Raw genomic sequence first — 17730 nt, 5'->3', positions numbered from 1 at the left:
ATTATTTCTTTTCTTCCTCCCTCGTTTCCAAATATTCTTAAAAATTCCAAGTTACTGATCAGCAACATAATAAGCAAAAGTTGTTATTACACAGTTGATGATTGATTATTTTTAATTTGCATAATATTTAACATATGTCCTAAAAGATCAACAACTGGTCATGGAGTAACTAACAATGCCAATTGATTAAGATCATGCCATTGCAAAATATAATTGTTTTGATCACTTAGCAGCTATCAACTATGTAACAATCTGATACAGCACTTCATGATTATTCATGCTGTTCATAAGCCATAGTGCATTATAGTTTTAGTCTTCTGAGAACATATCTGATAGGATTAATACATTATTTTTAATTGGGTTGGTTGAATAAATGTTTCTCTTACCAAAACCCAAGATAGCTTCACATTTGTCTTTTTTTAAATCTTTAAAAATAGCTATGCATAATTATATTTAAAACTGTTCCAGAATTTAGAGAAATGGAATATTTCTAAATTATTTTTATAAATCCCTTATAATTGTGATATTCAAATCTGACAAAAATAGTACACCTAAAAGATAATAGCACTTAATAGTTTCTTTCATTAATAAAGACTGATGTCTAAATCATAAATAAAATGTTAATAAATATAATTGAGGTATATGGTTTTAAGAAGTCTTTATCATGACCAAAAGAAGTTTATTTGTAGAATGGTTCCACCTTATAAAACATTTACCGAAATCAGTTAAAATATAATTAATTATAAATATATTTTATTAATATAAAATATAATAAATACAATTATTTATTTTTAATAATATAATTATATCTAATAAATAATGTATCTAATTATCTAATAAATACAATTATTTTTTATATAATATATAAAATAAATAAATAAAATTGATAAAATAATTTTATAAACTCAATATTTTCTCAAAAGACCATTGATTCAATTGAAAAAGAATCACTCAAAGAATACACTGTAATACAACTGGGCAAAGAAAAGGATTGTGAAACATAAATACTTGAAATGAGGTGGAAAGTAAAATTATTTTGATGGCCTGGGAAACCCAAGAATCAATGAAATTGTCTACTGGAAGTAATTGAAAACGTCAGAAAAATAGTTGGAAATAAAATCATTTCATATATGGGGCAGATTAAGGGGATAGATAACATCATGAAGATTCAAGTAGACATGTCTCCAAGGTGGGATAGTCTGTAAAATAGCTAAGCAGAAGCACAAGAGAAAATAACTGCTAGATTAAAATATACTAAAGGATACGATAACCAGATATTATATGCGGTAATTAATTATTTAGGTAATCTAGCTTTATAAATTTATGTTTTGGATTTTTGAGAAAATTTAATCAGAAAAGAGAAAAAAATTACTGACATAAGAAAGTGGAGATTCTTAGCTGAAAATTATAGTTTAAAAATAGCATGTATTGTGTGATCTTATTTTAGTGAAAGATAACACATACGTGTGTGTGTGTGTGTGTGTGTGTGTGTGTGTGTGTGTAGATTAGATGTATAAATAGATATAAATATAGATACAGCCAGAGGCCTGGAAAAATACACATTAAATATTAACTGGAATAATCTCTGGGTAAGAGAATATTGGTGTTTTTATATTCTAATTTTGACTCATGCATATGTTCTAAATTTCAACAATGCTTTTGAATAACTGAGATGTTTTTAATTTAAATTAACAATATTAGTATGCAAAAATATGTTATATTTCTATACACCAAAGTGAAAAATACGAAAATACAATTTAAAATTTTCATAACTATAGTAACAAAAGTATTAAAATGCCAAATAAAACATATGAAAAATGTAAACAGCATGTATGGAGGAAAATTTACTACTCTATTAAGAGACTCAAAAGACATGAAATATTTCTTGATTAAACAACATGCTACTAAAAAAAATGAATCAAAGAAGAAATCAACAGAGAAATAAAAATTATTTTGAGACAAATGAAAACGGAAATACAACAGAGCAAAGCTTATGAGATGAAGTAAAAGTAGTTAGTTCTAAGGAGCAATTTCAAACAGGTAAATCACTACACTAAGAAAAAAGAAAGAGCTAGAATAAACCTACCTTTGCACCTCAAGGAAGTAGAAAAAGCACAAAGCCTAAAGTTTGAAGAAGGAAGAAAATAACAAAAATCAGAGCAGAAATAAATGAAATATAGACTAAAAAGATAACAGAAAACATCAATGAAACAAAGAGCTGGATTTTTGAAAAGATAAACAAAGTAGACAAACCTTTCGCTAGATTTACCAAGAAAAAGAGAGGACTCAAACTAATAAAATCAGAAAGGAAAGGGGAGACATTACAATGATACTCTACAAATACAAAGGATCATAAGAGACTGCTATGATCAATTACACACCAAAAAATAATTGGACAACCTAAAAGAAATGATAAGTTCCTAGAAACATTCATCCTATCAAGACTGAATCATGAAGAAGTAGAAAATCTGAATAGACCAATTATCAGTGAGGATAATGAATCAGTAATCAAAAGCCTCCCAACACACAAAAGCCCAGGACCACATGGCTTCACTGGTGAATTCTACCACACATTTAAAAAAGAATTAATACCAATCTTTTCCAAACACTTCCAAAAGAGAGGAGAGGAAGGAACACTTCCAAACTCATGTTACAAAGCCAGCATTTCCCTGATACCATACCAGACAAGGACATTACAAGAAAAGAAAATACAGGCCATATCCCCAACGAACAGAGATTCAAAGATTCCCAACAAGGTATTAGCCAATTCTAACAATACATTAAAACGATCATATACCATGATCTGGTGGGATTTATTTCAGGGAGGCAAACACAAGGATGGCTCAATATCTGCAAATCAATGAGATATATCATGTTAACAAAATAAGGATCAAAATCATATGATCATCTCAACAGACGCAGAAAAACTATTTGACAAAATTTCGCATCCATTCGTGATCAAACTTTCAACCAACTAGGTATACAGGAAATATACCTCAACATAATAAAGGTCACATATAAGAAGCCCACAGCTAAAATGATATTTAACAGTGAAAAGCTGGAAGCTTTCCCTCTAAGATCAGGAGTAAGACAAGGATGCTCACTCTTGTCACTTTTATTCAACATAGTACTGAAAGTCCTAGCTACAGCAATTAGGCAAGAAAAATAAAAGTCTTCTGAATTGGAAAGGAAGCTGTAAAACTCTTTATTTGATGATGGCATGATAGTATATACAGAAAACCCTAATAACTCTACCAAAAACTGTTAGGAATAATAAATAAATTCAGTAAAATGGCAGTATACAAAATCAACATACAAATATCACTTGCATTCCTATACACTAACAACAAACTATGAGAAATAGAAATTAAGAAAACAATTCCATTTACAACTTCATCAAAAATAATAATTTTACCTGGGAAAAATTTAACCAGGGATGAAATAAATTGAAGGAGACACAAATATATAGCATGATATTCCATGATCATGAACTGGAAGAATTAGTATTGTTAAAATGTCCATACTACCAAAAGCAATCCACTCATTCAATACAATCCCTATCAAAGTTCCATTTTTTAATAGAAACAGAGCAAATAATCCCCAAATTTGTATGGAACCACAAAGGACCCTGAATAGCCAAAGTAATCTTGAGAGAAGATTTACTTTCTGATTTCGCACTATATTACAAAGCTATAGTAATTAAAACAGTATTGAACTGGCATAAAAACAGACACAAAGATCAAGAGAACAGAATAGAGAACGTAGAAATAAACCTGTGAATATATAGTCAATCAATTCCAACAAAGTTGCCAAGAATATACAATGGGGAAAAGTCTTTAACAAATAGTGTTGTGAAAACTGGACAGCCACATTCAAAAAAATTAAACTGGATCGCTATCTTTCACCATACACAAACATCAACCAGAATTGGATTAAAGACTTGAAATAACCTGAAACTGTAAAACTCCTAGGTAAAAACATAAGAGGTAAGCTCTTTGACCTTGGCTTTAGAAATGACTTTCTGGATTTGACACCAAAATAGAGGCAAGAAAGCAAAAATAAACAAGTGGGACTCTATCTAACTAAAACCCTTCGCACAATAAAGGAAACTAACAACAAAATGAAAAGGCAACTTATATAATGGGGAAAAATATTTACAAATCCTATATCCAAACATGTAATATCCAAAACATATAAAAACTCATACATCTCAATAGTGAAAAACCAAACAATTCGATTTTTAAAATGGGTAGAGGGACTGAATGGACATTTTTCCACAGAAGAATACAAATGCCCAACAGGCACATGAAAAGGTGCTCAACATCTTTAATCATCAGGGAAATGCAAATCAAAACCATAATGAGATATCACCTCACACCTGTCAAAATGACTATTATGAAAAAGACAAAAGATAACAAGCGTTGGTGAGGATGTAAAGAAAGGAAACCCTTGTCGCCTGCTGGTGGGAATATAAATTGATGTAGCCACCACTGAGAACAGTTTGAAGATTTCTCCAAAAAATAAAAAAAAAAAAAAAACAGAATTAAATATGATCCAGATATCCCACTTCTGGGTATATATTCAAGAAAATGAAAACAGGATCCCCAAAAGATATATTCACGTCCATTTCCATTTCAGTATTATTCATAACAGCCAAGATCTGGAAGCAATCCGAGGGTCTGTCTGTGGATGAATGGATAAAGATGTTGTATACACATACAGTGGAATATTATTCATCCGTAAGAAAGAAGGAAATCCCGCTATTTGTGACAACATGGATGGAGCTCGAGGGCATTATACTAAGTGAAATAAGAGTGGCAGAGAAAGACAAATAAACCGCACAGTATCACTTATATGTGAAATCTAAAATGAATAAATACATCAATCAATCAATCAATCAACCTAAACTCATAGAAACATATGAGAAAAAAAATGTTTGCCAGAGATTGGGGGTTGGGGAAAACAGGAAGAGGCTGGTAAAAGGGTACAAACTTTTAGTTATAAGATGAATAAAGTCTGAGTATCTAAGTATATGATGACTTTTAGTTAATAACACTGTATTACATAATTGAATTTGCCAAGAGAATAGAACTAAAATGCTCTCTTTCTCTCATACATACACAAAAGATAAATGTGAGATAATGGATATGCTAATTACCAAGATGGTGGGAGTCCTTCCACAATGTACATCAAATCACAACAACACATACTTTAAGTATTTCAATTTTATTAGTCAATTATACCTCAATAGCTGGGGGGGTGGGGGGGGAGAAAAATTTTGAATAAAAGGAAAGACATATTTTTTTCTTAGAAAAATTCAGTGTAAATATGTCATATTTTTAGATTTCCTATTATTTAATATATTAATTCAAAGTTATCTCAATCAAAATTTTAGTGGAATTCTTTAAGTTGACCGACTGCTAGTAAAGTTAATCTGGAAATGTAAAAAAATAGCAAGAGAAATTCTTGAGAAACAACAACAACAAAAATGTTGGGGATTAAGTCATGCCAGGTGTATATGGTGCTATAAAGTGATAATTCAAATACTAGAGTAATGGTCAGAAAATAAATCAACAGAATAGGACTGAGTCCAGAAATACACCAAAGACATAAAGAGATTTATCGTATGATAAAAATTGGAATAAAATCTTATATCAGTGGATAAAATACAGATGATTTATATGGCAGAAGTTGTTATGACAATTGGTTACCCATTTAGGGAAGAAAGCTGGACAATAATCTCATACCATATTACAAAATAAACTCCAAAAGTAATAAAACTTGAAAATAGAATTTACTGTACACACAATAAGACATATGGTGATACGATGTTATATGTTAATAATATCTCAATTTTTAAAAAGTTATTAAACTCAAAAAAACAAAAGCGACAACACAAAAACACTAAACAGGGTGCCTGGGTGGCTCAGTCGGTTGAGCATCTGACTTCAGCTCAGGTCATGATCTCACAGTTCCTGAGTTCTAGCCCCACGTCTGGCTCTGTGCTGACAGCTCAGAGCCTGGAGCCTGTTTCAGATTCTGTGTCTCCCTCTCTCTCTGCCCCTGCTCCACTCACTCTGTCTCTCTCAAAAATAAATCAAAATGTAAAAAAAAACATAAACAAAAACATATGGTGTTTTATTTATTTTTAACTTATGGTGTTTTAAATCTCATATTGAATAAGGTATTTCATGTGGGAGTCTAGATGCTATACGGTAGGGGCTGGAAAAACACAATCTATGAACCAAATGTTCATACAGAACCTGTTTCTGTAAATAAAGTTTCCTGAAACTCAGCCATGCCAATTCATTTATGTATCGTCTGTGGCTGCTTTCACTCTACAACCATAGAGAAAGAGAGCATACAGCTCACAAAACTGAAAATATTTGTTGTTTGGATCTTTACAGGAAAACTTTGGTGAGTATTGCTCCTAAAGGAAAAACTAATAAATTCTAGACACATAATACTAAAGTTCTGCATGATGACACCAAAAAAATTAACAGTAAACAGAAAATATCTAAATTATCTATCTATATATAGTTTTTTACATGTATTTATTTTTTGAGAGACAGAGAGAGACAGAGAACAAGTAGGGAAGGGTCAGAGAGAGAGGGAGACACAGAATCCAAAGCAGGCTCCAGGCTCCGAGCTGTCAGCACAGAGCCCGACGTGGGGCTTGAACTCATGACATGCGAGGTCATGACCTGAGCCGAAGTCGGATGTTTAACTGACTGAGCCACCCAGGTGCCCCTCTAAATTATCTATAACAACATTAACTGACTAATTGCAATAAGACCTTTTAAAAATAAAAAGAGGGGGAGCCTGGGTGGCTCAGTCAGTTGAGCATCCGACTTTGGCTCAGGTCATGATCTCGCAGTTCATGTGTTCAAGCCCCGCGTCGGGCTCTGTGCTGACAGCTCGGAGCCTGGAGCCTGCTTTGGATTCTGTGTGTCCCTCTCTCTCTGCCCCTCTCCTGCTCATGCTCTGTCTCTCTCCATCTCTCAAAAATCAATAAACGTTAAAAAAGAGAGAGATCAATACCCCAAAAGAGAAATAAGCAAAAGCAAATGAAGGACGTGGAGTTCAGAGAAGAAAGAAAAATTAGTCACTAAAGACATGAAAAGCAACTCCACTCCACTAGGACTCAGAGAAATAATAATAAAACATCAGAAAGATACTGTTCATTATTTATCACATCAACAAAGTATCTGAAATCCGAGAATGCCCAGTGTTAATTGGGGCCACGGAGAAATAAACACTCTCACTGGGCGTGCCAATCTGACAATAATGTATACCCAATCTTAACACACACATACTTTGTGTACCAGCAATCTATCCTGCAGATATTTTCTCACAAGTGCTCAATATTACAGTCTTGAGTTTATGAGCTAGTATAAGAAGCAACTTAAAGAACAGTGAATGGGAAATTGGTTAAAAATGCCTTTTGGTGCATTTATATAATGGCATATTATGAAGTGTTTAAAAAACTGACATAGATTTATATGTGACTCATGCAATGACATCCAGGACATTCTGTTATTGGGGAAAAAGAATGCAAGTTGCAATAACATATTTGTAGAGTAATCTAGTATAGATGTTAACAACATATACATTTATGCACAAGTACATATAGATTTTCGTATGCATAAAAATTGACTGGATGGTGACACGGAAGTTTATCCTAGGTTTCTTTCTGGAGAATAGAGCTGATGAGTGAAGGGGTCCTAAGTGGAACGTCTTTTATGCTCTATGCAGCTATAATTTATGAGCCTAGAATTTCATTGTTTAACGGATTTTTCTTTATTTTTGAAAACTTATTGTAGAATTTTGAAGTTAAATTTAACATTGCAAAGCCAGCACTGCTTTTTTTTTTTTAACAGTAGTTACACTAAGAGACTTTCTGTGGAAATGGTTTTATTCATAGTCACTTTAGCCCAGCACTATATTTAAAAGGAGGTGACACTCAAAACAAGTTACCCCTCCTAAGCTTATTCTCATTCAGTTTGAATTCTCTTCCAGGAGAAATGGTATAGATGGGTTAGAGTCACTGTTGTTTCGATTTTGCTATGTAGTTAAAAAAGATTTGGCCTGTATATATGCACTTACCAAGTTAATTCCTTTGACAGCAAAAGCATTTTGACTTTTTACTTTACTAATGAAGCTATGAGATTTAGGATTTTTGCTCAGCTCAGCTTTCTGAACAGAATTCAATGGATTTAGATATTCTTTCCACATTAGGTGATATGCTTTTATAGAAAACACAGCTACAGATTTATAGGATACAACCTCTAACATTAAGTCTTAGGCCTAGTCTGTTTGCTGGTAAGGGATGACCAAATCAAATGTTCTGGAGATTTCTTGAACAGCCTTGTTGCAGAGGGAAAGTTTATATTCCCTATTCAGCTATAAACTTTAGGTTTATTAATCATAAAAGTCATAATTTAGCCATGCATGGCCACAAATCATCCAATGATTCAATAGGGCATCTTGCATTTCTAAGAATACTGTAATTAGATAACCAATTTGTAATTAAGTAAAAATGAAAGCTGACCTTTCTCCTTGAGAGAAAATAATGCTAACTATATGAAGAACAGAAGATTTATGATTCAAATGAGCCTAAATATAATTTAAGGGAACAGGACTATGCTTCTTCTTGGGAACTATCATCTTTTCTCCTTGTCAGCACAGATTTAACAAAATATCCAATGTGTTGCAACACAGGAATTTCAATTGTGCATTCATATAAGATTCCGATGTAACATGACGCTATGCAGAGTAGATATTTGGTGCAATCCATCATCTATTAAAATTCTGTCAGTGAGATGGGGAGTTTCAGAGTACAGTACAGAGCTCTGCACTGAGAAGCAGCAATGAATAAGTGATTGCACTGACAAAGTCAGCATTTTTACTTCTTTACAGCAAAAAGTGAATTCCTAATCTCGTCTAACAGTGCTTTCTCCCGAGTCTGTTCTGGGGAACAATGACAAAGTGCGAACAGAAATGCTCTTGCTGTCCTAAGTGGGGTTTGACAACTTTCCAGGGGACCCGATAAGGTCCCAGCATCCACTGACAGAGAACTGTTTTCTTGCACAAACACCAGAAGGATGGTTATAACACAGTCAAGGAAACTTTTCCCCTTTTCCTTAAGAGGGAAAGTCCTCTCAGAATCTTTTTCCCAATCTACAAAGAAGTACAATACACACAACTTAGCAAATTAAATCTCTAAGGAAACAAACTAAAATGGCACACTTCAGTTTTATGCTTATGCTTTTTGTTCTTCTCTTGGCCCTTGCCTACTCCTTTTTCTCCTTTCCATCATTTTATTTCTCTCTTACTAACCATCACCTGTCTCCTCCCCCTTCTCCCATTTTAACCATTCATCCTGATAAAGACCAGAGGCACGGTGTTCTACTTTTAAGACTTTCCTGAAGTCTCTTTGGATACAAGCCTGGTTGAAATCTTTGGAGTCCTTTGAGTCAAGCCTGAAAGACAATTCAGGCTTTAGGCTCCATTTAGGAGTCCGTGTGCATTCACAGTGAGCAGGAGAAACGTGCTTACGCTTTGAGCTTATACATGAGATTTTCTCAAAATGGCAGAAGAGAAAACATGAGCAAGGAGAAAAGTTGCAAGCAAATCATAATTATGGGCAACATATTTGCGACATGTAGATATTGACGCCTTGAATTTATTTGTAAAGTAGGTTCTAGTTACTGACATAAAGGGAGTACCTATCAGGCCTTTTTTCTTAGTATTAAGTATTAAATGGTTTAGTAAGTAAATGAAATAAGTACCAATCCAAACAATTTATTTGTAGCCATAGAGGCTATCTTCAAAAACTCATTAGCAAAGTAAGTTAAATAAATAGTAAACATGTAGTAGAAACAGGTGATTATTGCTTATTCTCAACTTTCTTCCTCTACCTTTCTTCCTCCTATAACTAAATAATAATAATAATAATAATAATAATAATAATAATAATTTGCTGAGTGTTTGCTATTTGCTAGACACAATTTAGGAGCTTTAATTCATTATTTCCTTTAATGAACACAATACATAATTATTTAGGCATCAGCATGTCTATGTTACAGATGAGGCAACTATGGCTAAGAAAGTTTTATTGACCAGAGTTCCATAACAGAGAAAGGTTTCCTATCTCAAAGACCCTAACCAAGAACTCATGCTGTTAATCATCAAGTCGTTCGTTCGTTCGTTCGTTCATTCATTCGTTCATACATTCATTCATTCAAGATCTAGGTATTTGGTTTATCTGCTTTAGATTGTTTCAGTATTTTTGTATTTCAGTATCATTCGGTGATTAATTTAACCCCCATTTTGATGATGAGACCAAGACTAGTTGGGTACGGTTATTTATGCAATATAGACAACTGGTAAGACTGCTACTGGGAAAAGAATGCTGGCACAAACTCTGTTTCCATGACACTGCTTAGCCAATTTTTCCATGTTAAAGGCAACAAAGTGGTGGGTGGCCCAGGCACTCCTTTTTCCAAGAATCTTCCCTGGTCACAAACACTGTATTTTAAACCAAGTGACCTAAACACAAACATGATGCACTGTCTAGTTATGGGAACTGATGAGACATCAGTGAGCAGTAGCCATAACGAGAAATATCTAAGGGGATAAATTCACACACACACACACACACACACACACACACACACACACACACACACAGCTATTTCTGGAGGAAGATGTATGAGAAATAATACCTCCAAAAATGCGGCTGAAGCCATGTTGGGATGGAGGGCGAGGGGAAGAAAAATTTTGCTGAGGTCCATAGTGACAGACAGTGGAAATAAAGCCACATACAAACACCTTCCCTTCTACTTATAGTTCTAGAAGTTCTGGTAGAACCTTATATATTTTGACATCTGGAAAAATATTTAGATTTCTGCCAGATGTGCATTCCTTTTGGTCACGATGAGATGATCCTTCACCTCGGTGTGAGGACTAAGCTAGCATTAGCACCTTCTAGATGAACATATTACTTGTTAGAAGGTAGTTGTTTCCTTCTAGAAAGTCTCCACTTTAGAACTTGGCAGAACTTCTTCCCGTTTCCTGTATTGGCCCAATCTATGCTATACATTGGTTTGGCAGCGTATACGGAATTTTATCGCATGAATTGGATATGAAAGTGCAGCCTGGATCCATTGTACGGTATGATTTATAGAACATAGACCAGATGAACTCAGGAAGCCCCCAAGGTGTGTAGATAAGAGTAAATAGAGGGATTTGCAAAATATGGTCTAAAGTTCTGCTGTATTAAGCTATATAGATTTTATTCTTTAAATAAAACACAAACTATCAAAACATTAGGAGCAACATGGAATGTTTTTTATTTTTAAAAAATGGGCAAAGCTCAGATATGAAAACCAGGTGCTATGATCCTTTCGGTCAAAGAAATGGATGCCTGCGGATTTAGTTCCCTGATCTTTAATGTGTGCTACTTTGTTTACAGTTACCTTTGAAATGGGTTAAAATGTAGCACTGCTTTGTCTCTGTACAACGAATACATTCTGTACTAGGAAGGATAACGGCAATAACAATACATAGCATATTGTATTTTAAAAGCTATTTTCACATATGCTCTCACTTGATCCTTCCAATAGCCCTGTTAATATAGTGACAGAAAAGGAAACAGAGGCACAGGTGTGAGCATGCCCCCAAAGGATATTCACCACAGACCTTGTCACACAACTTCCTGTCTCGTGCTCTATCCATTCTCATGAATATATTGCTACTGAAATCGCTCTATTGTACTTTGACAGAGCTAGAAAACCTGGAAGACTGAGACAAAGATAAATGGAATCATTAGCCTTCAGTCTAGATTTGAATGAAATATGTAATATTTTCCCATGGGACTGATGTAATATTGTGCCACAAAATGGGAAATATAGCAAGTAGAAAATAGAGTTTGAATATTTTTAGAAGAGATTTTTCCACTAAAGAAGAAGAGAATGGCTCTAGTTAGTTAATATTAAAAATATATATCTAGCAGCCTTGCTTTCTATCTCTATATCTCCATCTATTAGTAGACAGCTTTCTTCATATTTCAAATATATTGCTTTGAGTGAACCCTTGGCCATGATACCAAAAATTGCCCCCAAAGCATATCAAACAGCATCCAAAGAGAACAAAGCATACCAAGAGAAGGAAAACAGAAAGGCTTTCCCCCAATAATGGATTTAATTGTCCAGAGTTCAGAATTCCTGTGTGAAGTAGAAATTCCCCATTCATGACAAATGGCAGACATCAGCTTAGGAGGTTGACTATTTCCTCTAATAAAGTTTGTTCTCTCTCTGTCTGTCTTTCTCTCTCTCTGTCTCTGTCATCTCTGTCTCTCTTTTTCTTTCTCTCATCTCTCTCTCTAACTCTACTATCTATCTATTGTACATGCTTTTGTAGAATTTCAGGAACAGCTTTTCATCTGGAAAATATGGCTGCCTGAAAGAGGTATGAAATCTAACAAAAGCTTTACCCCAAAGCTTGTACGCATTACAAAAGCTTGCACTCGGATAATAGAAATATTTAGCCTCAGGTGACTGAGAACACTTACTGTTGGTTGCATAACGTATGGCGGATGAGGCATCCATGAAGTACTCTGGACCTATGCATCAAACAGCATTTATTAGCACAAAGCAATCACAGAGAGAACTTGGTTCTTGTGTTCAGTGGAGTCACACTAGGTCATACGAAAGTGGAGTCCATCTGATTTTATAGCTAATTAGTGCTCAGAACTGAGGAGAGAAAGGAAATTCTTGGACCTGATTACCAAAACATAGTAAAATAGAAAGCAAACTCCTACTTCATAGGAGCTGGCTGCGGTGCCCATGTGGACCAGGCTGGGCCTTGGAGCAGATTTTGAGGTTGGTGGTGGAGGCTAGAGTCTTAGGAAGCCTCAGAGACCTCCTACTCAGGGGTCAACTCCCAGGGCTATGGAGCCAGTAACAAAGAGTTGACAGCTAAACCTTCCTCTTTTTCTTTCATCCATTCTAATTTCAAATTCTCAAGTGATCCCATCTTGGAAATAAATCTACGTGGTAAAAGTTGGGGTAAGAATTAGAAGAGATCAGCCAGAAATTTGGGGGGAATGCTTTGGGTTAACCCCAAGTTAAGCAAGTTTGTGATCTTTTTTTTCTTTCACGGTAATTGGTATGGCAAATAAAAATGAGAATCTGAGCCAACCAACTGTTCTGAAATGTGCCTTGTCAGCCAAATGAGAAAGTCAGCTTACACGGGCTGATGGTCACATGGAGAACCCTGTAGGACTTTGTTTTCAATACACTCACACTAACAAAAGCGCCAATGCACTTCAGGTTTTAAAAAAAAAAAGTGGTGAAAGGCGAGAATCAACAACATAGGAAAGTGCTCTGATTCCTTTTTTCAGAAAAAAGGAGCTAGAGTTAAATTCCACTTATGAGCCCTCCCAAGTGAAATCACTTTTCTGTGGATATTTTATTCATGTCACCAAAGTGCTCTACACTGGGGCTCAGTGGGTGGTCTTGGCTGAAACATAGGCCAGGATTAGAAAAAATGGGTTAAAAAAAAAAGAAAAAAAAACACACAAAAACACACATTACAACCAGGCGGGCCCTGCAGGAAGAACAAAAACTGAACAGCACCTGCACGTAGCCTCATGGGTCCCGAGGAAAAGCAATTAAGAAATCATCCATTCTGAGACCCTCCAGTGCAATTCACATGCACGTCTATTCCATTCACCCAGCGACATGGATCAGGATTCTAAGCGCAGGAAAAGAATGAAAATCATCTGCTTCAGGGGGAATCAGTTAAGGAAAAATGTATATAGTCTCAAGTCTGATGCTCTGAGAGCTGGGACCCCCTGAAATGAAGTATGTAATGGTTGAATAAGGTGAAACTTCACTGAATTGGTAGCAGTCAGCAACATGACAGTTTTACCCTTTGTGAAACCTCCACCCCCGCCGTCTGCAAAATACAAACACACGCGTGCACACACGTATACTCTCTCGCACTCTTTCTCTCTCCAAAGTTTGAAAAGGTGACACTAGATACCCCCACAGGTGGCATCTATAGGCACTGTCTAATTAGAATTAGAAGAATTGTCTGAAGAACCACGTGAGGCAAAGAGAAGCTGGGAGTAATAGCACATTCGTGACTTAAGGGAATAAGACAAGGAGTTATTTATGGAGGGAGAAGTTTGACTCTTTTGATCCACCTGTGTACTTAGAATTAACTCGCTGTAACATCTGCTTTAGGACACACACTGAATCTTGGATTTTTGTTTGTTTGTTTGTTCTTCAACCTGTGGAACCCGTGAGGTCTCTTTTGACCTGTTTGGGACTGAGGATGAAGTCAGAGCAGGAGGTAGGAATAACTTTTTACCACTTTGATGGTCCTCCCTCTTTCTCGGGGAGAACGATTTAACAGCTGTCCACGTGGCTTTGCATGGACGCACAGGACAACTGTGACAAAATGAGATGACAACGGTAAAATATCCTGGAGTGAGGGAGGGGAATGCCAGACGTGTGCTTGCAGAAAAGACACAACAGGGAACAGACAACCCAAATAGCAGACAACCAACAAAGTAAGTTCTCAGTGGCAAGAAGGCTGCACTCGTGTTGGCTGGAAAGGAGCCTAATCATAAAAACTCAGCAGGAAGAATGAAGAGCACAGTGGACCTTATTCTTCAGCGAAACAGATGCAAACAAGCCCTTCAAAGCGTAGGTGACACCTTGAGGATCATTACTTTAAGGTCGGACTGAAATGTCTGAAGGCTATTGGAAGAAAACTTGTGCTGTGTCCCTTTCGCCTTTATACCGTCTACTGGCAAGAGAGACGCTCCCTCAGGTGCAGGTAAATCGGACATACCTGGTATGTGGAGACAGGGGAAGCAGCAATGAATGGCGTGAGAGATGTCTGTGGAATCATGCGGTTGGTTGCGATACTGTACGGTGAAGAATAAAATCTGCAAACAGAAAACAACAAAAAGAAGATTCATAAAGCTGCTGCAATGCCTGGGTGCCGGTCAAATGCTACCCAGCGCCTCTGGGAAACACAGAGTTCCACCCTCGTGTTTTTCCACCAGCTGCGAACAGGAGCATCCGGGAGATTTACACTGTTGGATTCCACTAAGAGAAATAAATCATTCTGAACAAAATGACAGATTGGACTCATCTTCTAAAACGGGCTGCACAAGCCGCTCTGGAAAACAGTGTGGAGGGTCCTCAAAAAATTAAAAATAGATGTACCCTATGACCCAGCAATAGCACTGCTAAAAATTTACCCAAGGGATACAGGAATGCTGAGGCATAGGGGCACTTGTACCCCAATGTTTATAGCAGCACTCTCAACAATAGCCAAATGATGGAAAGAGCCTAAATGTCCATCAACTGATGAATGGATAAAGAAATTGTGGTTTATATACACAATGGAATACTACGTGGCAATGAGAAAGAATGAAGTATGGCCTTTTGTAGCAACGTGGATGGAAATGGAGAGTGTTGTGCTAAGTGAAACAACTCATACAGAGAAAGACAGATACCATATGTTTTCACTCTTATGTGGATCTTGAGAAACTTGACGGAAGACCATGGGGGAGGGGAAGGAAAAAAAAGTTAGGGAGGGAGGCAAACCACAAGAGACTCTTAAAGACAGAATAAACTGAGGGCTGATGGGGGCTGGGAGGGAGGGGAGGGTGGGTGACGGGCACTGAGGAGGGCACCTGTTGGGATGAGCACTGGGTGTTGTATGGAAACCAATTTGACAATAAATTTCATATTAAAAAATAATAAAATTAAAAAATAAAATAAAATAAAATACAATAAAATACAATAAAATACAATAAAATAAAATAAGATGGGCTGCACAAAATCTCTTACGCCAGGTGAGGGTAATAGTATGTTTCACCAACAGGGGGAGAAAAGCCATGGGCCTCTTTTTAGTTTGTTTTTGTTTCCTTTTTTCTTTTTACTTTTTTATTTTTTTATTTTTAAGGAAATGCCATTGTAAGGCTCTTTGAGAGAAAAGCAAAATGATAGCACCAAGCTTTATAAAGCTGGCCAATGTTATGTGTACACAAATTGCATCTATCTCTTCATTCAAGAAAGAGGGTCAGCTCCTAGAGAGTTCTACATAATTTGTGCTAGGCAGAAGTCCATGCACTCATGCAGAAACAGAGCTAAATATTTTCTCCCTGAAAAGAGAAGAAGGTGAACGATGTGTGGGTTGTGTCTAGCTGGGGACAGGAATATTTTCTGGATTCAATCAAGGCATTGGTGGAGATTCTAGACCTCTGGGATATAACCCAGTCCTACAGTCCTGTAGACTGTAAAAAAGCACTGAGTGTCGAGTCTTTCGGGGCCCTCTGTCAAACAATTATAAAATGGTGCTGGGCGAGATCAGGGCTTCACAAACCAGAGGAGGGATGATCCTTCTATAGATCTTTCAAAGAGAAGCTTCTAGGTACTTAAATCAATGATACACCCATCTCTGCTCACTCTGTACCCTAGAGTTCACAAGTTACCTAATGCTTAAATTCGTCAGCAGATTTTTCAAATCATGTTCCTTCCTTCCTGTCTCACTGGTAAGTGAAAGGCCAGAGGGCCAGCCACAGAATGAAAAAGGCCAGGTTGCCTTTGATGGATTATTTCACTGATGTGAGGATAGATTGGGAAAATGGGTCTCAGGGGTAATAGAATCATTTTACTTTGCTGTACTCTTAGCAAAAATCAACTACTACTTTTGATTTTTTTTTTTAAATAGCATAACTGAGGTTGGAGTTTTGGAATCAAAAGCTTCATCATCCCTCAGAGGTCACTGATATTTTGAATAGAGACTGTTACGGGTTACCATTCTAAAGAAGCATTCTATAAGCCCCCTATTGAAGGGCGAGCTGGATTTCAAGGCTTCCAGGACTCAAGGAGTACATTCTTTAATCTTAGATTCTATAAAAGTCTTCAAGCAAGGATTGGGGGACTACAGTCTTAAATTTACTTTATCCAGCTCTCGACAGGGATTCTAAGGTCATGTTCTTTTGGTTAAAAAATTGCAGCCGAAAAAAATTACTGTGTTACATATTATATCCTTACTATCCATACCCACCAGACATCGAAGTTTAAGTTGTGCAATTAAAAAAAAAATTATATAGACTGCATATGTATTAGAATGGCAAAAAAAAAAAAAAAGGCACAAAAAGAAAGAAAAGAAAATCCTATGCTGACAAGGATTTAGAGAAAGTGGAATTTTCATTCGTTGCTGGTAGAAATGCAGAATGGTATAGTCATTTTGGAAACCAGGTTGTCAATTTCCTTATAAAGTTAAACATCCACATACCTTATAACAATAATCCCAGTGGTAGATATTAACTCAAGATAAATGAAAATTTACGTTTATACAAAAACCCTAACGCACATGTTTATAGCAGCTTTACTGACACTTGCCAAAAATTGGAAACAAGCCAAGTATCTTTCAACCGAATTGATAAACAAATTCTAGTACATCTGTCCAGTGGACACTATTAACCAATAAGGAAAGAACTACCAATACATTTAACATGATGAATCTTAAGCCAATTATGCTAAATGAAAGAAGATTCAAAAGACTCTATATTTCATAATTTCATTTATACTACAACATGAAAAATGCAAAACTATAAAAAAAGAAAATAGATCAATGGAGGCAGGTCAAAGGCTAAGCTTGGGGGATGGAACTAACTATAAAAATGCATGAGGGAAT

The 17730-nt window shown here is 35.9% G+C and overlaps 1 protein-coding gene across 11 annotated transcripts in view; it reads right to left on the bottom strand.

Annotated features, from left to right (window-relative positions):
• RBMS3 (RNA binding motif single stranded interacting protein 3) overlaps window positions 1-17730 on the bottom strand; it is a 1330859-nt gene that overhangs the window by 105356 nt on the left and 1207773 nt on the right. For 8 of the 11 annotated variants that reach the window (XM_060640718.3, XM_060640716.3, XM_060640719.3 and 5 more), the window contains 2 exons: window positions 14866-14962; window positions 12575-12625 (listed from right to left, as the gene is read on the bottom strand). In XM_060640718.3, the coding sequence (XP_060496701.3) occupies window positions 12575-12625; window positions 14866-14962 (148 nt within the window). The remainder of the gene's footprint in view (window positions 1-12574; window positions 12626-14865; window positions 14963-17730) is intronic. The other 3 variants (XM_060640721.3, XM_060640722.3, XM_060640720.3) reach the window with 1 other exon arrangement.

Source organism: Panthera onca, chromosome C2, assembly GCF_046562875.1.
Source record: "Panthera onca isolate mPanOnc1 chromosome C2, mPanOnc1 haplotype 2, whole genome shotgun sequence".
In the NCBI taxonomy this organism is placed as follows: Eukaryota; Metazoa; Chordata; class Mammalia; order Carnivora; family Felidae; genus Panthera; species Panthera onca.
The sequence above is the reverse complement of the archived record's forward strand: the minus strand, read 5'-3'. Positions and strand labels throughout refer to the sequence as shown.